Raw genomic sequence first — 23975 nt, forward strand, 5'->3', positions numbered from 1 at the left:
TAGTCATATAGAGCCATAGTCCCTATGTAAATGGCACTAGGAGGGTCTGTAGATAAAATTAAGAGATTATGCACTCTTCTCCTGTTTTGTCCTTTTCTCTTTGCTCCCATACCTTTCCTCTTTGTTTTTTTAATCCCTGAGCAAAAACTAGGAGTAACCTTCCTGAACAAGTTCTTAAAGCAGCATTATTTTAACCTTGAAATGCTTTCCCAGTATTTTGAACTATTTTTAAGATATAAATTCAGAGGGAGAGAATGTAAACACTAATTTCTTACTTATCTGCTGTGATTAAATTTGATCCTTAATAGTTCTTTTCATACATATTTGTATGTTTTATATATAGGATAGAGACCTGGGAGATGAATATGGATGGAAGCAGGTGCATGGAGATGTGTTTAGACCATCAAGTCACCCACTGATATTTTCCTCTCTCATTGGTTCTGGATGTCAGATATTTGCTGTCTCTCTCATTGTTATTATTGTTGCAATGATAGAAGATTTATATACAGAGTAAGTACTTGTGTTTTATTACTTTCATATTGTTTTAAAAGTTTTTTCCATTGGGACCTGTGACGTCCATCATCATGAAGTCTTTGCTTGTTTCAGCTATTACATTTAATCTTGACCTTGCACTGTAAGTATATTTGAGCAGTAAGTGCTTCTCTGTATATGCTTAAATTTGCTAGCAGTGCCAACCATTCTGGTTGGTGCAAAGCTTACTTTCAGTCCAGAGCTCTTTAACAAAGGGAACGGTATGTTTTTCTTTTGCAAGTTGAAGTTTCAACTAAGTCTTCATAATTCAGATTACTAAATGAATTTACAACAAAACTGAGAACTCTATATTTAACAAAGCAAAACAATAATAAAATATCACTGTAACTAGTAATAGTGATTAAAAAAATTCACAAGGCTAAAATAATAATTGGATGACTTCTTAAAAAAATAGTCCCAGGGCTGGAGAGATGGCTTAGTGATTAAGCACTTGCCTGTGAAGCCTAAGGACTCTGGTTCGAGGCTCGATTCCCCAGGACCCACATAAGCCAGATGCACAAGGTGGCACATGCATCTGGAGTTTGCTTGCATTGGCTGGAGGTCCTGGAGCGCCCACTCTCTCTCTTCCTGTCTTTATCTGCCTCTTTCTCTGTCTGTCTTTCTCAAATAAATACAAATAAACAACAAAAAAAAAAAAAAGAAAGAAAGAAAGAAAAAGAAAAGAAAGGAGCCCTAGGCTAATATCCTATGTTTGAATGATTTTGGGGACTTTTCTATTTATAAATAAAGGCATTTGCCAAAATTCTTGATTTGAGGTTTTTGGATTGTAAGAAAAAGTTGTATGTTCACAGAAAGCTCAAGTTCCTGGTAAGTGTTTCTGTCACCCCATTCTCAAGAGAGCCCCAACTTCTACAAACACACCCTGGGTGACTTACACTTTGGCATTTCGAATGTGACCACATGAAGTACTCAGTCTGAATGACCCTTTTCTCTACTAGTACTTCATACATATATTTCAGTTCATAATATATTCTTATATATGCCTAACACTTCATCGATAGGTAATAAATGGCTTTTTAGTTCAATGCTAAATAACCGTATACAGATTTCTGTTCCTGTGCTAGATAGTTCCTTGGGAAAAGGACTAGGTCTTAACTTTCCAATTGTCAGAGGACCTTCAGAATGGTACCTGGCCAATGCTTATTGAATCAAAGGGCATATGTATTAAACTAAAGAGATGCTTTTCCATGTTTTTTTGTTTTGTTTTGTTTTTGTTTTTCAAGGTAGGGTCTCACTCTGGCCCAGGCTGACCTGAATTAACTATGTAGTCTCAGGGTGGCCTCGAACTCATGGTGATCCTCCTACCTCTGCCTCCCGAGTGCTGGGATTAAAGGCGTGCACCACCACACCTGGCATCTTCATGGGATTTTTTTTTAGTTTCTTTAACCTTTGCCATTCATTTACCACATTAACTTTAGAATAATTGACCAAAACTTAAACTTCAGAGTTTTGGTGAGTAGGTCCTATTTGTGTGTGTGTGTGTGTGTGTGTGTGTGTGTGTGTGTGTGTGTGTGTGTGTGTTATGTGCACATGCCCTATGTGTATTGTCAGGGGTCCTCCTTTATCACTTTTATTTCTTCGAGATGGAGTCTACTGAACCTGAAATTGCTGAAGTTTGGCTAGAGTGGCTGACCAGCAGCCTCAGTAATCCACTGTCTCAGCACTGGAATTAAGGACATGTTGGGCTGGGCTTGGCTTTGTTCATGGGACCTGGTGAGCTAGTGAACTCAGGTCCTCATGCTTGTGCAGCGAGCACTTTTTCCCTCTCAGCCATTGCCCTAGCCCTGTATTTCCATATCAGCTGACTTCTGAATTTATGAAAAGCATTTTGTATCTGCCAAGAGTCTTGCTTTACCTTAACTACTTGCTTTTTTATTCAGCACTATTGAATTGACACCCTGTTAATTCAGCTTATGAGTCATTAGAGAGGAACCTTTCCTCAAATCCCTGTTTTGCAAGGTTAAGCCAAATTTTTGCTTTGATTTACTTTTCAAAATGCTGATCTTAAAATTTGGCAACTCATTTTATTTATTTATTTACTTTTATTATTGACAACTTCCATCATAATAAACAATGATCATTCTCTCCCCTCCCCTACTTTCCTCTTCACAACTCCGCACTCCTTCATATCCCCTCCCCCTCTCAATCAGTCTCTCTTGTATTTTGATGTCATCATCTTTTCCTCCTATTGTGATGGTCTTGTGTAGGTTGTGCAAGGCACTGTGGTCATGGATATCCAGGCCATTTTGTGTGCGGAAGATTGCATTGGAAGGAATCCTACCCTTCCTTTGGCTCTTACATTCTTTCTGCCACCTCTTCCACAATGGACCCTGATCCTTGGAAGGTGTGATAGAGATGTTTCAGTGCCTAGCACTCTTCTGTCACTTCTTCTCAGCACTATAATTCCTTTTGGCAACTCATTTTTTTAAATATAAAAGCTCTTCAACTTTAAAGACCTTATTTAGAAATAAGCACTCTTTAATAGCAGGCAGGTAATGCAGTGATTCTTAACTGTAACTGCTATAAATGATTAGTCTGTTATGGCTGTGTGAAGTGAATGGAGCTTAAAGTAGTAAGTATTATGCTAAGAGTGGCTGACATTGTGGTTCCATGTTGGTGCCTTGTGCACATTAGCTCCTTTAGTTTCACATCAGCTCTGTAAGAGGACTGTTATTATTTCCAGTCTGTAGGCAAGGAAAGTGAAGCTCATGCGTTAAATAATGTGACTGTTCTCACACACTTTTACTAACAGATGTTAATACGTGGCAGTTGAATTTGGGGAATCTTACTACAGATGTCTAAATTTACTGTTATAGAAACAGATACAGTGATAATAGCAAAAGAAAATGGTGAGAAAATGAAAAACTTGTATGTGAAATTAGGATGAATCACTCCAGAAACAACATGATTCTTATGAATATAGATTGGCTCGTGCCATATGTGAAAATTACTTTGCCTCTGTGATCACCTTGGCAGTCAGTGAGGAAAAATATTTTGAGCATGTGGATAGAGGAGTCGTACCAGCGTGGACACGTGTTGATGTGTGGTGTCAGCTGTTGAGGAAGCACGGCGTTTGAGAGGTGCGCACGGCCTGGTAGGGCTGTCACTGCCGGAGCTTTGGTGGAGAGTGGGAGGAGCACAAGTTGGCGCCAGAGCAACTCTACCTGTTTCCACCTCCAGTCCTGGGACGGAGGCTGCCTCTCTGGATTTTTCAGTGCACACGAAAATGGTATATTTGGGATGTGGGGTTAAAATGCTCACAGACTATTTATGAACAAAGAAGCAAAGAAAAGAAAAGATGTGAGTTTTAAAACTGGAAAGTGCCCGTACCTTCATTTAGTGCAAATGTCTATAGGGTTGACAAACTTAAAGACTGGTTCCTGATTGCCATTTGCGACTCTCCTGTACAAGAGCAGCCTTTTTTTTTTTTTTTTTTTTTGGTTTTTCGAGGTACTGTCTCACTCTAGCCCAGGATGACCTGGAATTTACTCTGTATTCTCAGGATGGACTTGAACTCACGGTGATCCTCCTACCTCTGCTTCCAAGTGCTGGGATTAAAGGTGTGCACCGCCTCTCACAGCTCAAGAGCAGCCTTTTTAAACACCTTTCTGGTGCTATTAGGAGCTTCCCTGTCTGGTATTAGACTGGTCTTACACTGAAAGTGGCCCTTCTTTTCTGTTTTCAACACAGCAAGTTCTTATCCAACTTTAGCAAACACATTTATGAAGAGAATGGGTCCTATTTGTTAATGTTCATGTGGAAGGAATATATTAAATTATCATTTGTAGTGTTTAATTGGGTTCTTGGAAAAACAGGTTTGGTTTTTGAATCTGATTAACTTTTGAGACTTCTGATTTTTTACATGTGAGACTGTCAGGCGCTGGTAGTACATTTGTACTCAGTGCAGGAGGTGGGGACGAGCACTGCAGTCGTCTCTGTTGTCCACATGCTTTACAGGTACTGTTTGGTTTTGCTTTAAGAAAGTGCAAGGGGTGAAATGGAAGAATGCCACGTATTGCAGGATTAGTGGGCTGAAGTATGTAGGGGATTAATGAATACATTTCTGTATTATAGCAAATAATACTGCCACTTGTCGTTTAAAAAATATATTTATTTGATGGAGAGAGAAAGAGGCAGACAGAGAGAGAAAGAGAATGGGCATGCCACAGCCTTTTGCCACTGCAGACAAGTTCCAGATGCATACCCCGTTTTGTATGTCTGGCTTTATATGAGGCCATCAGGCTGTGCAAACAAGTGCCTCTAACTGCTGAGCCATCTCACCACACTCATTTATCATTTAGTGTTTCCTTTTTCAACTAGGCATTGTAAAAATATTTTCCAGTTTTGCTCAACATGAATGTTCAATAGTGAATTCCAAAGCAAGACTCTACCTTTAAAGAACAAAAACAAAACAAAAAAGTCCAAACTGAATTCCCTACATATCATTATTTGAGGAAGAGAATAGGAATTGTTGATCATCTGACATATTATTCTCTTTTGGACCTATAGATATTATTATAAATCTTTTTTTTTTTTTTTCGAGGTAGGGTCTCACTCTAGCCCAGGCTGACCTGGAACTCAATATGTAGTCTCAGGGTGGCCTCAAACTCATGGTGATTCTCCCACCTCTGCCTCCTGAGTGCTGGGATTAAAGGCGTGAGCCACCATGCCCAACTTTACAAATCATTTTTAAGAGCGTTAAAGTAACTAGATAAGGAAAGTCTCTGTTACACTTTTTTAAAAAAATAGTAGCATTTGGGCTGGAGAGATGGCTTTTAGTGGCTAAGGTGCATGCCTGTGAAGGCTAAGGACCCAGGTTTGATTCTCCAGGTCCCATGTAAGCCAGATGCACAAGGTGGCGCTTGCACCTGGAGTTTTGTTTGCAGTGGGAAGAGGCCCTGTCACAGTCCTCCTCTCTCTTTCCCTCTATCTCTGTGTCTCTAATAAATAAACAAATAAAAAATAAAATCTTTTTTTAAAAATAGTAGCATTTACGCTGGGCGTGGTGGCACATACCTTTAATTCCAGCCCTTGGGAGGCAGAGGTAGGATGATCACTAAAAGTTCGAGGCCACCCTGAGACTACATAGTTAATTCCAGGTCAGCCTGGACCAGAGTGAGACCCTACCTTGAAAAACCAAAAATAAAAAAGGAGCATTTAATATAAATTATCTCACTTCCGTTTTATTTCTGATAGTTGGCAAGGAAAGCACTGAATCAAGTTATAAAAAGGAATAGTGTAGTCTTTCTGTTTTTTAAATAGATGAGTATCCTGCTCCATCTGATGGAACTGGTTTGCAGGGCTGCAAAACAGTTTTTTTAAATTTATTTATTTTTTGTTTTTTTGAGGTAGGGTCTCACACTAGTCCAGGCTGACCTGGAATTCACTCTGTCGTCTCAGGGTGGCCTTGAACTCACGGCAATCCTCCTACCTCTGCCTCCTGAGTGCTGGGATTAAAGGCGTGTGCCACCACACCCGGCCGCAAAACAGTTTTAATGTCAGCTTCTAATATTTGCGCCAAAGAAATGTAAAGTATTTGTTTAGGATATATTGTGGAATTCAGTTGCAGATTAGAAGAAAAGAAAGGACCAACCTGGTATCATTTAAGTGCAGTTTTAACTAGAAATTCTTCTGAGATCTTTTACAATCCAGGATGTAATATTTTGCTTTTTTTGTTAAATTTATCTTTGAAGTTATACTAATTATAAGTGGACAGACTACATGTTTTCTTGTGTTGTTCATTCTAATTTATTATATACATTTTTGTACCTTTTCAGGAGGGGATCAATGCTCAGTACAGCCATATTTGTATATGCTGCTACATCTCCAGTGAATGGCTATTTTGGAGGAAGTCTGTATGCTAGACAAGGAGGTAACATGTTGCCACACTTCTATTTTTAGTTATAGATGGCATTATTTTACAATGAATTCTTTGGAATATAGAATGGGCATCATAGCTATTGTGGAATCCTTTGCAATGCCATCTCCTTTGACCCTCACCAAACATGTTGTGTGTTCTCTAGTGCCCTCTACCATGGTGTGTTCAGATTGTCACACCATCTTGCATGCTTTCCATCAAACCTGTCCTGTGCCTTGTCTATGTTTATGCAACCTTATGTGTTAGTTCTTAAAACTAAATAATAGATCTGAGTGTGGTGGTGCACGCCTTTAGTCCCAGCGCTTGGGAAGCAGAGGTGGAGGATAGTTATGAGTTTGAGACCACCCTGAGACTACATAGTGAATTCCAAAGCAAGACTCTACCTTTAAAGAACAAAAACAAAACAAAAAAGTCCAAAACTGAATAATTGATAGATTGTATCCACTGTGAAGTTAGCCCAAGGAACACGTAGGCATTACATCTAAGTTACTGATGCTGTATTTCTTTGAGATGTCTAGATTTCTAGATGTGTCCCAAGAGCGTCCTCTGTGTAGAGTTTAGGTTTATGGGTGAATACAAAGGAAAATACTTATCACGGGACAGATATTTACCCTGTCACGGTCTCTGGGGCACTAGCCTTTCGCCTCTAGCCAGCCCCTGCTCCTCTAGCACTGTAACCTGAAGACGATGGGAGCAGTACGTGCAGGTAACTGGCTTTTCTATTCCTTGGTGCTTTTGGGTTTTTTTTAGATTTATTTTTATTTATTTATTAGAGACTGGAGGGGGGGGAAGGGAGAGAATGGACACCCCAGGACCTCTAGCCACTGTAAATGAACTCCAGATGCATGTGCCATGCTCATCTGGCTTACATGGGGCTAGGAGAATTGAACCTGGGTCCTTAGGCTTTGCAGGCATGGGCCTTAACCACTAAGCAATCTCTCCAGTCCCTCCTTGATGCTTCTTTTTAAGGCAATATTCAAGGATCTTTTTTTTTTTTCTTCCTTGTTAATAGTTTGGGGTAAGAAAGGTACCTGCAGTGATAAATATGCATATTTTAGTTTATGAATGAAAAGTTGTTGTAATACCATACATTAAACTCTCAAGAATAGAGACTTTCTATTGAGATTTTTATTTTTTATTTATTTATTAGAGATGGAGAGAGAAATAGAGTGAGAATGGGTGCGCCAGGGTTTCCAGCCTCTGTAAATGAATTCCAGAGCATGTGCCACCATGCATCTGGCTTACGTGGGACTTGGAGAATCGAACCTGGATCCTTAAGCTTCTCAGGCATGTGCTGTAACCACTAAGCAATCTCTCCAGACCCTAATGAGATTTTTTAATAGCCTGTTCAAGCACAGTCAGCATTAGGGGGCCTACTTTTTAATTAATTAATTAATATATTTTTTTGAGGCAAGCTCAACAGACTGCCTTTTTTTTAATGTGAGAGAGAGGAAGAGAGAGAATTGGCGTGCCAGGAACTCTAGCCACTGCAATTGATCTTCAGATGTGTGCACCCCCTTATGCATATGTACAACCTTGTGCACTGTGTCACTGTGTGTCTGGCTCATGTGGGACCTGAAGAGTCAGACATGAGTCCTTAGCTTTGCAGCAGTCACCTTAACAGTTAAGCCATCTTCAAGCCCAATTAATACTTTTTTAAAAAATAAATTTTATTTATTTATGTAAGCCGAGAGAGAGAAAGAGAAGAGAGAAAGGAGAGAGAGAATGGCATGCCAGGGCCTCCAGCCACTGCAAATGAACTCCAGATGCATGTGCCCCTTGTGTATCTGTCTTATGTCAGTCCTGGGGAATTGAACCTGGGTCCTTTGGCTTCACAGGCAAATGCCTTAACCACTATGCAATCTCTCCAGCCTATTAATACATATTTTTTTAACTTATTTTTTAAAGGTTTGGTCTCTGTGTAGCTTAGGCTAGCCTCAAACTGTGTCGGTCTATTCAGTTAGGTGTCCAGTCTATAACTTTGATCTCCAGGAGTGGGAAACGAGTCCTGTCATATAGGACTTCATCTAGGGAAGGAGGGATGCCTAAGGTAACTTCAACTTTTAGATTTGTCCTGGAAACTAATTAGTCCAAAAGTTTTAGTTTATGACTTTCAAAAAAGTCCCCAGCAGAAACAAATTTCTTAAAATAGGAAATGTATTTATAAGGTACATAAATTTGCTGTGTCTGATTGCAAGTTAAAACAACCAGTCATACCTCTTCCCTTTGTAATATAAAGATCATGTTCTAATTGAAAGTGCTTTAAGGAGGACTGATTGTGTCTTGATAATTTTGTTTGCACAATCCCTAGAAAGCAGCTTAATTTAAAGGTCATTCTCGAGAATCAAGAATTTGTCAATTATTTCATGTTGAACTACACAGGCTAAGGTCTTCGCACTGCCCTCAGCATACTGAATGCCTTAGACCCAATTTAAGCCTAAGATAGTCTGGACTGTGGGTGTGCGCAACAGTAGGAGGCATAGCACATATGTCTGGATTCTGGTTTGTGTGCACACATACCTGAGTCTAAACATCTGACTTATATGTATATATACCTGAGCCCAAGAGGAGGAAGTGAAAGTGCCAGGAAGGAGCTAGAATGAAAAGAAGAAATACTTTAGTCATTTGTTACTCTTTTTGCAATTAATGATTTCAAATGCTGACTTTTGGAAAAGAAAGGTTCTTAAACCTAATATGAAAAAGAAATGAAATAGAAGAGAGATGGGGTTGTTTTGTGAGTCAGCTATTTACAAAGAACATTATTGAAAGAAAGACAATCGCTCGCTCTTTTTTTTTTTTTTCTACGATACCTGCTGTCTGGGGCCTCCATTGCTTATGAGTATGGGCATAGTTTCAGTGGCAGTGCACTTGCTTGTGTATTGTTAGATTAGAAAGACAGGTTCCATTGCTTTCTAGCTGGATACTGAACATAATCTGCATTTTCTTATATAGTTGAATGTTGTTTCCCTTGATTATTTATATTTTATTTAGTTATTTGCAAGCACAGAGGAAGGGAGGGATTAGACATGACGGAGCCTCTTGCCGCTGCAAATGAACTTCAGATGCATGCACCATTTTGTGCATCTGGCTTTGCATGGTAACAGGGGAATTGAACTTGGGCTGCCAGGCTTTGCAAGCAAGTGTCTTTAACTGCTGAGCCATCTCCCCAGCCCTGATTATTTAAATGATAGATGGTTTTGTGAATTTTGGCAATATATAGAAGTACAAAAATAATAAAACTTACAAATCTTACATGTCTAACTTCTGAGAGAAAGGTCAATATTCTTTTGTTGCTTTTTTACTATTCAGACATAGAAGGGCATTTACGTGTATATACATAATCATAATTATAGTGCCAAAAGTAATTTAGAGCTAATCTAACCCAGGGTTTCAAAACTATTTTTTTAAAAACATTGTAACCTCTTTTTTTCAAATAAAAGCTTTGTTTTATTTATGAGAGACACAGAGACAGAGAGATGCATGCACCCTTTTGTGCATCTGGCTTTACATGGAACCAGGACCAGCAGGCTTTTCAAGCAAGTGCCTTTAACCACTGGTCCATCTCCCAGCCCTCAAATTATAGCTTTCATGAGACTCCAGTGTGTAAAACTGTTGAGAATAGAATTGCTCTGGTGGAAGCAGGACGATGGGGCCTGGGGTTTTTCTTCACTATAACTTGATAGATGTGCCAAAAAGCTCCAGAACTCCACACATGAGCTTGAAAATCCCTATGTAGTCCATCTTGTATTCCAGAGAGATGAAATGATGTGTTTTAGTACACTATATTGTATAAGCATGGTTTCAGATGGTTCAGCCCATGTTCATGATTATCTGATTGCATTGCTTTTAGACAGATAGAAGAAACATACCAGCAGAACATGGTAAAGGGGCTGTTCACTTCATAGGAGCCAAGAAACAGAGAAGGTCTGAGGACAAGGTACCCCTTTCACAGACATGTTGTCAGTGACCTCCAACTAAGTCTGCCTCCCAGGAACCCAGTCTGTTATGAACTTATCAGTGCATTAGTCCATTGATAAAATGAGTACTTTAATGGTCCAGTCACCTCTCAGTAACACTACCTCCTGGGGAACCAAGCCTTCAACACTCCCCCAGTTTGGAGGATGCTTTATATCCAAACCATGACAAATGGCTTACCAAAGTTCAGAGACTTTCAGTGGCAGGATCAGGACAACACATCTGAATATTTCACTGCAGTTCATTGCTCTTTCCCGTTACAGCCACTTCAAAGGTGTGTTTGTATTACAAATACTTGAAGAGCTGGATGGTTCTTTATTAGCTGTTAGTGTGGAACAGTTATTAGTGTATCAAATATAATGATCCTTATATTAAAATTGTATTTTTTGTGTTTGAGGAACACATGCATGCATGAGTGTACATGTGTGCACATGCCATCTACCTTCTGTGAAACTGGTTCTCTCACTGGTCTAGAACTTTCCAAGTAGGCTAGGCTGTCAGCAAACCCCAGGGATCTGCCTGCGTCTGCCTTCCAGATGCTAGGGTTGCAAGCATATATGGCTTTTTTTTTTTTAAAAAAACACATGGATTCTGGTGATGGAATTCAGTCAGTGCAAAGCAACGCAAGCACTTTACTGACTGACCTCTTTTAGTCAGTTCCACACTGCTGGGATGCACCTCCAAACCACATACAGTTTATGGGAGGAATAGGATTTATTTCAGGCTTATAGATCCAGGGGAAGTACCATGATGGCAGAAGAAGCTGGGTCTCTTTCACAGATTCACACAGAGAGAAAAACTACCATTAGCAAGCACCAAACCTCAGGGACCCAGGCAGAGCTCACTCTGCATAGTAGGTGGAATTTAGGTCCACCCCAGTGACACCACCTCCCCATAGCAGATGTCTGCCTGCTAGGGGAAGAAGCTGCAAACTTAATCTTAGTAAAGCCTGAGTTTATTGGGGGCGGGGGCTATCTTCCCTAGTCCAAAATGTTTGAGTTAAACAGTTACTGAGTAATTGCTGTTAAGCATTAATGCATGCTTGTCTATCTAGCATAGGTTTTTATAGTTTCCCTTTTCTTTCAGGAAGGAGATGGATAAAGCAAATGTTTATTGGGGCATTCCTTATCCCAGCCATGGTGTGTGGCACTGCCTTCTTCATCAACTTTATAGCCATTTATTACCATGCCTCTAGAGCCATTCCTTTTGGAACCATGGTAAGTTGCTTACATTTTATTTGGAAGCCTGCTGCCCCTCCAGTGTGCCTCTTACTAGAGGTTCTGATACTTTAGCCAGTCCCTATGTAATCTTGGAAAGTGAGAGACTCCAAAAATTTTTATTTAAATTTAAGCCAATAGCTGCCTACTTTCTTCTTTTCTTGATTCTGTAAGATGAAAAACTGACTTTATGACAAAAGAGAGCACTATAGCTTTTTAATCAGTGGTGAGAGAAACAGGCCAATATATTTTAGAGAAAAAATAATGACATAATGACATACCAAGAAACATGTGTTGTAAGGTGATCAGTAAGTGATGGCAAGAAGTATAAAGCTGCTTCTTCTTTTTTTTTTTTTTTTGGTTTTTCGAGGTAGGGTCTCACTCTGGTCCAGGCTGACCTGGAATTAACTCTGTAGTCTCAGGGTGGCCTTGAACTCACGGCGATCCTCCTACCTCTGCCTCCCAAGTGCTGGGATTAAAGGCGTGCGCCACCACGTCTGGCTCCATTTCATTTTTTGTTAACATGCTATTTTTGAAACCACATTGAGCACTTGCATTATTATTACTAGTATATTGCTATAGATGTTAAAATTATTTTGCATATTTTAGCTATAATTATGGGCTTTGAACTCTTTTGCATTATTTATACTAGATCTTAGTGTTACTTTACAGTTACTAACCCATAATCCCAATTCTTGCTTTTTTGCTACAAGTAGAATTTTAGACGCAGCTTTGTCTTTAGTGATTATTTAACTTAAAGATTCAGGGTCTACATATACTTAGATCTGTGTTTGCCTATGTTTGTAGATAATAAAATAATTCCCCTTAGTGAGAACCTGGCCTAAATATACTTGTTTTGCATATGTGGTGAGAAGCTAACAGTAAACATGGAATCTTTCAGTGTATCATACTGAATGATGATTTCCACAAAGCACCTTCAGTGGCTTTGGTTAAGGATCAATCTAGCTTTCCAGCAACACAGACTCTTTTGAAGTCTGGCTAACTTTCATGACACTCATGCTTTATGCCTTGAAACTTGTTTGCTGACAACCTAGATGGTCACCTAGATCATTTTACTTTTTAGACATGATAGTTCTGGTGCCCACAGAATAACTCTTGCCTAAGTGCCTTGGCTTCCAAGCTTAAAAAAACAATTAGGAAGGTCTTTTCTGGGAAGCAGTGTAATGTCTCCAACCAAGGTCTCTTTGCCTTCTTCAACAATGATGCATTTTTTTGTATGCAGTGAGACAAAAAGTGGCAGCCTTCTTTCTTTCTTGATGTCTCCTGGTGTCGAGCATTTCTTGACTTTCACCTCAGAAAGCAAATGACATGCTTCATCAGCAGCTTGCTTTCCTGAGGCCTGCTTGAGCTGGGGACAGGTTCCCAGTGGTCACATCTTTAAGGTTATGAGTATGTCCTCACTGCCCTTCTAGGGGATTAGACTGGCACTTGTTAGTAAGAAGCAGGCAGAGGATTACCCAATATGAATGGAATGATCATGTGTCATCTTATGACTTCAGCTTTACTATACACCCCAGTGCTGAGCTTGTGTGGTGATAGGATTACCAGGCTCCCTGCTCAGCCAGGTCTAACTGAAAAACAGGGCTCCAGTTCAGTGAAAAACCCTGTCTCAAGGAAATAAGGTGGAAGAGTGTAGACACCCAATGTTGTCCTTTAACTTCTTCGTGTAAGCATGGGTGTGTTTATCTCCACACATGTGGACACACATGCATACAGCCACCAACACACACACACAGGGGGGGGGGGGAGGGAAGGGGAGAGGGAGAGAGAGAGAGAGAACTTGAAGGGAATGTTTGAGCTAGTCATCAACTGGTTTTATTGGCTGACTTGTGTATATGTGTATGTTTGAGATGTTTTCTTCCTATGTTGCACAGGCTAGTCTCTTAATTCCTGGTCTGGTTTCAAATGGTCCTTCTGCTTCAGCCTTTCAAGTAGCTAGTACTATAGGTTCTTGTCATCCCACCTGCCTCTCACTAAGGGTTTGACTACTTATAGTTGTACTCCTAGTTGTTTGCCTTATTGACATTGTGAAGGAAGAGGTTATGTGTTTTCATGAAGTCAGAGTTTTTCAACCTTGGCCATGCTTTCGAGTCATTTGGAGATTTAAAAACAAAATAACAAGCCTCAGAGTTTTACCCCAAAGCCAGTTAATATACCCTCCTTTAAACCTAATTTTCAGTAATTGCCTGATGCTAGTTCTCAATATCTGGGGATGGCTCTGAGCAGTAGGGCCCCAGCTGATTGGCACCATATGTCTGAGAAGCCAGGTGTCCTGCTAACTGAATACCGTAGTTCAAAAGTCAGTCTGTAGTTCCTTCTGTGTGTTCTTCCAAAATGCCTTTGCTCTTTCTGTCATCCTAAGGACATTGAACTCTTCCTCTGGGTGGTCTTTACTCTCATTCTTTGTCTTACCAATTTGCACAGCTGAAACTTAATCTAACTGTAATGACTTTAGGTTCCTGCTTTGTCCTTTAGAGGCACCTGTTGAATAAGAACTTTGTCCACCTTGAATCTGGAGTTTGGTCAGGATATTGCTGCTATCAGGATGAGTCTTGAGATAGGATAAAGTTTGTCTTTGGAACCTAATCTCTCTAATAATGTGTCATTAGTTACAATAAAGCCACTAAATCTAGGCAATCTTAGTAAGGATTGGTAGAAGTTTGTGGAAATACTCTAATGTCTGGTGTCCCAGGTTGAAGTCATGATGCCTAGAGTCAGGAGAATATATTGAGGTGCAAGTGAACATTTAAATGAAACTTGGGGTCATCCTGTCTAAAGATGTGTTAGTGTGTTCATGACGGGGTGTTCTACCAGAGGTACTCCAGACAGTGGGAGAGAATACTTGAAACTAAATTGATTCTGTGAAGACCAAACCATTTTCTTTTGCAAATTTGTTGAATAGTGATTTAGGTCTCACATTCAGCTTTTCAGTCCCATGGGTTTCATGTTGGTATTAGTGTATCTGTTGTCACTGTGACAAAATACCTGAGAAAACAAGGGATGAAGGACTTATTTTGGCTCATGATTGCAGAGGTTCCCATGGTTAGCAGCTGGCTATATTGTTACTAGGCTTGTGGTAAGGCAGATCTTCATGGGGGAAGGGTATAGTAGAGTTAGAGGTGCTTACCTCAAGGCATCTGGGAAGCAGAGAAACAGAGCAACCATGGAGATAGTGTCCTGGGTGACCTGTCTCCTCTGACCAGGGCCCGCTTCCGAAAGTTTTCATCACCTCCCAATATTGCCATCATCCACAGCTTTTTGTTTGGTTTTGTTTTTGTAGTACTGGGAGTTGAAACCAGGCCACTGTGGATGCTATGCAAGTGCTCTACCACTGAGCTGCATTTATAGCTACCAGTATTGCCTGCAGATTGTGAATCTGATCAGTGAATCCATAGAGTAGGCCAGAGCACTCATGATCCAAATGATTAGATCCTCTGTCAGTGATTGGCTTCACCAGCTGGAAACCAACCAAGTCTTCCACACGTGAGCCTGTTTGGGCACCACTTCATGCCTAAACTATTACTTTGCACTGGGGGAGGATTTGCTAGATGATCTGAGAAACAGTTCTAGGCATGGAATCTTTGTGAGTTATAAGTCTTAGATCCTAAATTTGATACTGTATTTTTGCAATGGACAAAGAACCAGCTAGTATTTTGAAACTGCAAGGTAGCATGGGGACTAATCGTCTTTTTATTCCAAGCAATATTCATGTCAGCATGTACTCATAAATCCTGTATTTACCTTACTGTAGTGGTTTTGCTTTCAGTAAGCAGAAGAGATAATGTATGAAAGGTATCTGGTCATGTATAAGCTATACTGAATTTGTTGTCTTGAGATATGGTTTAGTCCAGGAGGGAAACCGTGAACAAAGAAATATGCCATAAGCTTTAGAAATCCTATTTCAGGGCTGTACTTGCCTGCAAAGCCTAACAACCTGGCTTTGATTCCGCGGTACTAATGTAAAGCCAGATGCGCAAAGTGGCACATGCATCTTGCACTGGCCGGAGGCTCTGGTACACCCATTCTGTCTGTCTTCCAGCTCTCTCTGCTTGCAAATAAAATTTTAAAAATATTAAAAAAAATAAATCCAGGCTGGAGAGATGGCTTAGTGGTTAAAATACTTGCCTGCAACACCAAGGGACCCATATTCGACTCTCCAGATCCCACATAAGTCAGGCACACAAAAAGGTGAGGCAAGCACAATGTCACACATGCCCACTAGGTGACACAAGCATCTGGAGCTTGATTTCTGTGGCTGAGGCCCTGCCAATTCTCTCTAAAATAATAAATAAATCTAATTTCACAGATATTTAGAAAAATGTTCTATAATGATAAGACTCGGGTCATAACTGGGAAAATTGAGAGTTGAAGATTACCAAAATGAAATTTATTCTGTATGATAAAAAAATTACCATGACAAGGAAGAAATGGAGACCAAGATTAATAGATAGCTATTATGCCAGGCATGGTGGTGTATGCCTTTAATCCCAGCACTCAGGAGGCAGAGGTAGGGGGATCACCCTGAGTTAGAGGTCAACCTGAGACTACATAGTGAATCCCAGGTCAGCCTGGGCCAGAGTAAGACCCTACCTTGAAAAACCAAAAAAAAAAAAAAGCTAGCTATTACTTTGTAATAAAGACTATAAAGCAATATCTCTGGCTGGGTATGATGGTGCACACCTTTAATCTCAGCACTCGGGTGGCAGAGGTAGGAGGATCACTGTGAGTTCAGGGTCAACCTTTGGCAACAGAGTGAGTTCCAGTCAGCGTGGGCTACAATGGAACCCTGCCTCAAGGGGGGAATGCAGTATCTCTGCACTTTGTAAGAAAAGTACAGAATACCCATGCTATAATACATACCCTGTAGTAAAGATCTATAAAAATAATGTTAGAGGGTTGGAGAGAGCTTAGTGGTTAAGGCCATTGCCTGAAAGCCAAGGACTCAGGTTCGATTCCCCAGTACCCATAAAAGCAGATGCACAAGTTGTCACATGCATCTGGAGTTTGTTGGCAGTGACTAGAGGCCCTAGCACACCCATTCATTCTCTCTCTTTCTCTTAAATAAATACGTTGTTTTTGAAAAAAATGATAATGTTAGGAACCAGATGTGGTTCATGCCTATAATCCTCGTGCTCAGGATACTGAGGTAGGAGTCTCACCATGAGCTCTGGGATAGCCTGCATCACAGAGTGAGTCATTCTAGAATGAAAGACCCTGCCTCAAAACAAAAACAACAAAATAGTGTGTTAGTAATTCCGTTGCCTAAACTGAAATGTTTCATGTATTTCCGGCCAGTCACCTATCATAGTCTAGTCTGCATTGGCTAGTGTTTCATTTACATGTAATCGTGGTTTGCATTTTTGTGTTTTTTCACTCATATGTTATGGAATACATTAATTGTTTTTTTGTATTGCTCATAGCATCCTATCACACAGGTATTCCACAGTTTTATTTATCCATTCACCCAGGAATTCACATTGAGATCAGTTTTAGGTTTTGATGATAAGAAGTCCAGTTGCTGAAAGTGGTAAAGCCTGAATTTTTGTATGGATATGCTTTCCTTTCATTGAGTAAATAACTAGATGGAAGATGGTTGGATTCTGTGCTAGGTTATGTTTTCATAAAACTGCTGAACAAGAGGTTTTGATATTTTACACTCCCACCATTGTGTGGGAGTTGAATTGCTCTACATAGGTTCTGTCTTTAAATGCAGCCATTCTAATGAGGGAGTGCTGGGGCTTCATGGTTTCCATTTCTCTAGGGACTCTGGTTATTGGCAGACAGGAGATCTTTATAGGTACAAGTCCTTTGTCTTAAAAGTATTTCACAAGTATTCTTCCATGACTTGACATTTTTTTCCAAGAATATCAGTTAGAGAGTAGTTATTAATTTTGAAGACCAACATATTAATAGTTATTTATATCTATATCTATTTATTTATTTGTTGGCAAGTAGAGAGAGACAGAAAAGAGATACAGACAGTAGTAGAGAGAAAATGGGTGCATCAGGACATCCAGCCACTGCCAATGAACTCCAGATGCATGTACCATTTTGTGCATGTGACCTTACATGGGTATGGGAAATTGAACCCAGGTTGTTAGACTTTGTAGGCAAATGCTGTAACTGCTGAGCCATGTCTCCAGCCTTATGTATTTTTTAGTTTATACTTGTACTATTCTGCTTAAGAAATCTTTTGCCAAACAAGCTTTCCTTACATGTTATCTTTTATGGTATATTTTAGTTCTACGACCCATATTTATTTGTTTTCTTTTTGTGTGAGCATGTGTGTGGTGTGCATGCATGTCTGTCTATATGCATGTTATGTGTGGGCGTATGCATGTGCATGTGGAGACCAGAGGACAACCTCAGGTGTTATACTCAGGAACACTGTCCACCTCTTTTTGAGACAGGGTTTCTCACTGGTTAGGAGTTTATCAATTAGGCTAGATTGGCTAGCTAGTAAACTCCAGGGATCCTCCTCTCTTTGCCCTCCCAGTGCCAGGATCAGAGGTGTACACTGCCACAGAGCATTTTTAAAATTGTTTTTTAATTTTTAATTTTTTTATTAACAACTTCCATGATTATAAAAAAAATCTCATGGTAATGCCTTCTCTCCCCCCATTTTCCCCTTTGAAGCTCCATTCTCCATCATATCCCCTCTCCTCTCAAGCAGTCTTTCTTTTATTTTGATGTCATGATCTTTTCCTCCTATTGTGATGGTCTTAGGTAGGTAGTGTCAGGCACTGTGAGGTCATGAATATCCAGGCCATTTTGTGTCTGGGTGGAGCACGTTGTAAGGAGTCCTATCCTTCCTTTGGCTCTTACATTCTTTCCGCCACCTCTTCTGCAATAGACCCTGAGCCTTGGAAGGCATAATAGAGATTTTGCAGTACTGAGCACTCCTGTCCCTTCTTCCTAGCACCATGATGCCTTCTGAGTCATCCCAAGGTCACTGCCATCTGAAAAGAGAAGATTTTCTACCAAAAGTGAGAGTAGCATTAATATAAGGATATGAACATGAAGAGAAGGGCTTACTGGGCAGTTTGATGAGTATAGTATATACATTTAGCCAGACAGCAACAGATGTTACACCCCTAGAGCTCATGACTATTCCTGTTTTAAGTTTTCAGTATTGGGGATGTATTCATGGAGTGGTCCTCTAGACCAATTAGAGAGCAGTTGGTTTCCCCCATGACAGACATGCTACTTTTGTACCCGTTGGCTCATTTGGCCTGGCTGGCCAAATACAAGGCTTGCAGGGTCCACCCACAAAGCATTTTTACATAGGTATTGGGGATTGAACTCAGATCCTCATACATGCAATGTAAACACTTTACCCAATGAGCTATTTCCCCAGCTCCCATTTTTCATAGTATGAGTTCAGGGTCAAGAGATTTTATTTTGATTTACATGCCCAAATAGGCTTTGTCAAAAGGATTATTCTGTGAAGTTACTTGAACACCTTTGTTTATAACCTATTAAGCATATATACAGATTTATTTTTGGACTTCTGTTGCAATTGAATTTTCTTATTTTTATGTTAGCACCTCACTGTCTTAGTTACTGTAGCTTTATATATTTGAAATCAGTTCTTTTCCAAAGTTGATTTGGCTTTTCAATATTCTTTCAATTTCATTTATTTATATTTATTAGAGAGAGAATGAATGAATGGCACACCAGGGCCTCTATCCACTGCAAATGAATTCCAGACACATGTGCTACCATGTGCATCTGGTTTATGTGGGTTCTGACGAATAGAATCTGGGTCCTTAAGATTTGCAGGCAAGCACCTTAACTGCTAAGCCATCTCTCTCGTCTTTGAATTTCTTTTTTTATTTTCTTTTTCAGGTCTCACTCTAGCCCAGGCTGACCTGGAATTCACTATGGAGTCTCAGGGTCGCCCCGTACTCATGGTGATCCTCCTACCTCTGACTCCCGAGTGCTGGAATTAAAGGCGTGTGCCACCACGCCCATTTTTGAATTTCTATATAAAGTTTAGAATCAGCTTGTCTGAAAAAGCATGCTAGAATTGAATCTATAGCCCAAGTTGAGGAAGAATTAATTGATGCCTTAACAATATTCAGTGTTTTGGTTCAAGGAAACAATGTATCTCTTAATTATGTTGAGATATTCTTTTTCTCAGGAGCATTTATAGACAGCAGTGTTCAGGTTTTGTATGTCTTTTGCTAAATGGATCCAAAATGCTAGCTTTACGTGGAATTTTAAAATTCAAATTCTGAATCTATCACTAATATAAAAATAATTTTTGTATGTGTGTGTGGTGTGCATGCATGTATGTTCGTATTTATGTGGATGCACATGTGTTTGTGTGGGTATAGGTTAAACGTTGATGTTGCGTATCTTCCGTAATCATTCTCAAAATTATTTATTGAGTCTCTCACTTGAACCTAGAGCTTGCCAAGCAGCCTAGCTAGCCAGAATGCTCCAGGGCACTGGGATTGCAGGTGGCCTACCATGCTTGCCTGGCATTTGTGGTGGGTACTGGGGAGACAGATCGGTCCTCATGCTGTGTGCCAAGTTCTCTACTGACTTAGCTTTCTCTCTTGCTCATACATTGTTTGATCTTGGCTTTATATCCTACAACCATCCTTAAATAGCTGTTCTTTCCTTTTTTCTTTTTTTTTCTTTTGAGACTGGATTTCATATAACCCAAGATGGTCTCAACCTTCTATATTGACAAGGCTGGCTTTGAACTCTTGACTCTCCTGCCTCAACCCCTGAGTTCAGGGATTAAAGGCATGTGCCACCACATCTGGCTAAGTTAGCTTTTTAGTCATTGTGGCTCTATTATATTTTTTCCATGCTTTATCACACCCTTGAATAAAGGCAGTTGGACTGCTTTCCAGTCAATATGCTTATATCTTTCTTCCTCTTTTTTGTATCTTTCATTACACGGGCTGAATCTTTGGTTCACTGTTGAAAAGAGTGGCAAGAGCAAGCTCCTTGCCTTAGTCCCACTTTTGGGGTCGAGGCAAGCACTCAGCCTTGTGTCTTTAAGATGTAGCTGTGCTTTTTCTTAGATGCCCTTCATCGAGTTGACAAAAGCCCCCTGCTATTCATAGTTTGATGAGAGGTTTCTATTGGTAATGGATGTTGGATTTTGCAGTGTGTTTTCTACAACTTTTGAGATGATGGTGAATAGCATTGATTGATCTTCAATCAGCCTTGCAGTTCTGTGATAAAGCTTCATTTGCTAAAAATTTGTCTTTGCATCTATTTTTATGAGAGAAACTAGTTTCTTATAATATCTTTTTTTTCCCCCCTGGTAAGTCTAGCTTTAGACAGCAAACTTTGGTTTCAAGTCTAGTGTCTTTTGCAGTAGTAGAGTTATCCCGGAAACAGAGTGGTGAGTTACAAATTAGTATGTTGAGACTTTGGATAAGTAAATGGGCTTCTTAGACGTGCTTGTGTTTGAGTAGACAGTGCCTTGATTATTGATCTCTAGTCAGTGCGATGCTGGAATTGAGATTTTCAATTTCTAGTACAGAGTCAAAATATTTGAGTGAGCAAGTGTCAAGGAAATACATACATGTAATGGCTGACATTGATGCCTGCTATAATCCAAGCGCTAGGGAAGCTGAGACAGGAGGATTGCAAGCTCAAGGCCAGCCCAGGCTATGAAACTCTGTCTCAAAAATGAAAATAAGATGGGCACGGTGATGCATGCCTTTAATCCTAGCACTGAAGAGGCAGAGGTAGGAGGAACACTGTGTATTTGAGGCCAGCGAACAGAGTGAATTCCAGGTCAGCCTGGAGTAGAGTGAAACCCTCCCTCTAATAAAAACAACAAAAAAGATAATATCTCCTGAGAATCAGCATTTCTATAACCAATTACTATCACTTTTCTGTTTCCTTAATACATATATATTTATCTGAGAGAGAAAGAGGGAGAGAGAAAGAAAACGGACATGCCAGGGCCATGAGCCACTGCAAATGAACTCCAGATGCATGTGCTACCTTGTGCATCTGGCTTATGTAGGTCCTGGGGAATCTAGCCTGAGTCCTTAGGTTTCACAGGCAAGAGCCTTAACTGCTAAGCACTCTCTCTCTCTTTTGTTTGAGAAAGAGAAGGAGAAAGACGTGCACCAGGTCCTCTAGCCACTGCAAATGAACTCCAGATGCATGCCTTGTGCATCCAACTTTACATGGGTACTGGGGAATTGAACTTGGGTCCTTTGGCTTTGCTGGCAAGTGCCTTAACTACTAAGTCATCTCTCCAACTTTACTATCACCTTGGAAAGTTTCTTTTTTAGCCTCCCCAAGTAGTCCATCTTAAGCTGTCATTTTCCTTAAACTCTTAAAGTCCAGTGTAGAAGCAACAATAGAATTAGTGTTAGCCATATTTTTGGCTTTTGACTATAATTGAGAATTGACTTGTCAATGGATCAGTGGCGTATTAAGTACTGAGAGGCAGTACTTGTTTCTGATTTACTCTTGTATCGATAGGGGGCCTTCTATGGAAAGTCAGTCTTTTCTTGCATTTCTGCCGGTTTTTACTCTCCCCAGCTCCAGAAACAGCGGCTAGGGTTGAGGGAGGGTCCTGCATTAGTTTGATTCCCAGGATTTTTGCTAGTGGTTTTTTTTTTTTTTTTTTTTTTGCCAGTGGTTTTTAAACTCATAGCTACTAAATTTTATTTTAAAATGAAGCCTTAGTGTGAAATCCTAAGATAGAAAACAGACAAGACAGTGATCCTATTTGTATAAATGTGTTTTGCATATTTAGCTCTTTAATACTCTAAGGAGAAAAATGAAATCATGATAAATACAAATGTGATTTCAAAGGGTCTGAATAATAGGTCACTTGTATCTTTAGGAGTCAATTCAATATCAAGAAAATTATTAATTAATTAATTAATTAAAATATTAAGAAAAACCCTATCCTTTGCGGGGCATGGTGGCACATGCCTTTGATCCCAGCACTTGGGAGGCACAGGTAGGAGGATCGCCATGAGTTCAAGGCTAGCATGAGACCCTACCTCAAAAAACCAAAAGAAAAAAGAAAAATCCTGCCTTGCTTGACTAATGAGTTAGCCCCACTTCTTTGCTTTGCCCTTTTTGTGTTCTTTAAGTAAACTGATCCAGAACTTGAGCATAAAGGAGTGGGAACTGGCTTGACAATCTGATCACTATAATTTCTAACAAACTGCTTACATTTTTACCCTATATAAAAAGTCAGGTAAGGGGAAAGTTTGAAAAGAAATGCTAAACAGTTGGTGTTTTGTGAGGCTGCCTACAGGTTGCTTTTCAGCTTACGGTGTGCACAGGTCTGTATGCCTCCAGCCTTCTGTGTGCTGCTGCCCATGGCACACAGGCGATGCCTGAGCCTTTCCCTAGTGCTCGGGCCTCTGACTCTCATGTTTGCCACCATGAAATAAGGAAACAGCTTGTATAGAACCTTAAATGAGACTTCTTGAGCACATTCAGAGTGCTGAGAAAGTATAGGTGATTACCGTGCAGACAGAGAAAGCCTAATAATGTTACAAGCATGACAGCCAACTGAGATAAAGGACTTTGTCAGGGCAGTGTGAGAGATTAGGAAAAATTAACTGAAGTAATAGGAAATGGTTCAACTCCCATTTTGATTAGTGCATATATTTTTAGTTGAATTTAGAACTTTAATGTTTTCTTTTATAATCAAATTGTGTTTAAATTTTTAGGTATCTTTTATTTGCTTTTAGTGTTATTGTTATGAGTAATCATACACATTTTTGTTTAATTTACAGGTGGCCGTTTGTTGCATCTGTTTTTTTGTCATTCTTCCTCTAAATCTTGTTGGTACAATACTTGGCCGAAATCTGTCAGGTCAACCCAACTTCCCTTGTCGTGTCAATGCTGTGCCTCGTCCTATACCAGAGAAAAAATGGTAAAATACATATATATAATACTAAAACTTATATACTTATTAATAAGACTATTTCATACATATAACTTTAGAATTGGGTTTTTGTTTTTGTATTTTTGAGGTGGGGTCTCACTCTGGCCCAGGGTGACCTGGAATTCACTATGTGGTCTCAGGGTGGCCTTGAACTCACGGCGATCTTCCTACCTCTGCCTCCCAAGTGCTGGAATTAAAGACATGCACCACCATGCCCAGCTACAATTGGCTTGTTTTATGCAAACAACTATCTTAAGTTAGAGCTTTTTGTTGTTGTTGTTTTGTTTCTGTTTGGTTTGGTTTTTCGAGGTAGGGTCTCACTCTAGCCCAGGCTGACCTGGAATTCACTAGGTAGTCTCAGGGTGGCCTTGAACTCATGGTGATCCTCCTACCTCTGCCTCCCAAGTGCTAGGATTAAAGATATGCACGAGATTTT

General features: G+C 40.0%; 1 protein-coding gene across 1 annotated transcript in view; it reads left to right on the forward strand.

The window, feature by feature from the left end:
- Tm9sf3 (transmembrane 9 superfamily member 3) overlaps positions 1 to 23975 on the forward strand; it is a 72549-nt gene that overhangs the window by 36141 nt on the left and 12433 nt on the right. Inside the window, exons 7-10 of the mRNA XM_004669917.2 lie at positions 344 to 510; positions 6330 to 6424; positions 11492 to 11622; positions 23388 to 23527. Coding sequence (XP_004669974.2) covers positions 344 to 510; positions 6330 to 6424; positions 11492 to 11622; positions 23388 to 23527 — 533 coding nt within the window. The remainder of the gene's footprint in view (positions 1 to 343; positions 511 to 6329; positions 6425 to 11491; positions 11623 to 23387; positions 23528 to 23975) is intronic.

This window comes from Jaculus jaculus, chromosome 1 (assembly GCF_020740685.1).
Source record: "Jaculus jaculus isolate mJacJac1 chromosome 1, mJacJac1.mat.Y.cur, whole genome shotgun sequence".
In the NCBI taxonomy this organism is placed as follows: domain Eukaryota; kingdom Metazoa; phylum Chordata; class Mammalia; order Rodentia; family Dipodidae; genus Jaculus; species Jaculus jaculus.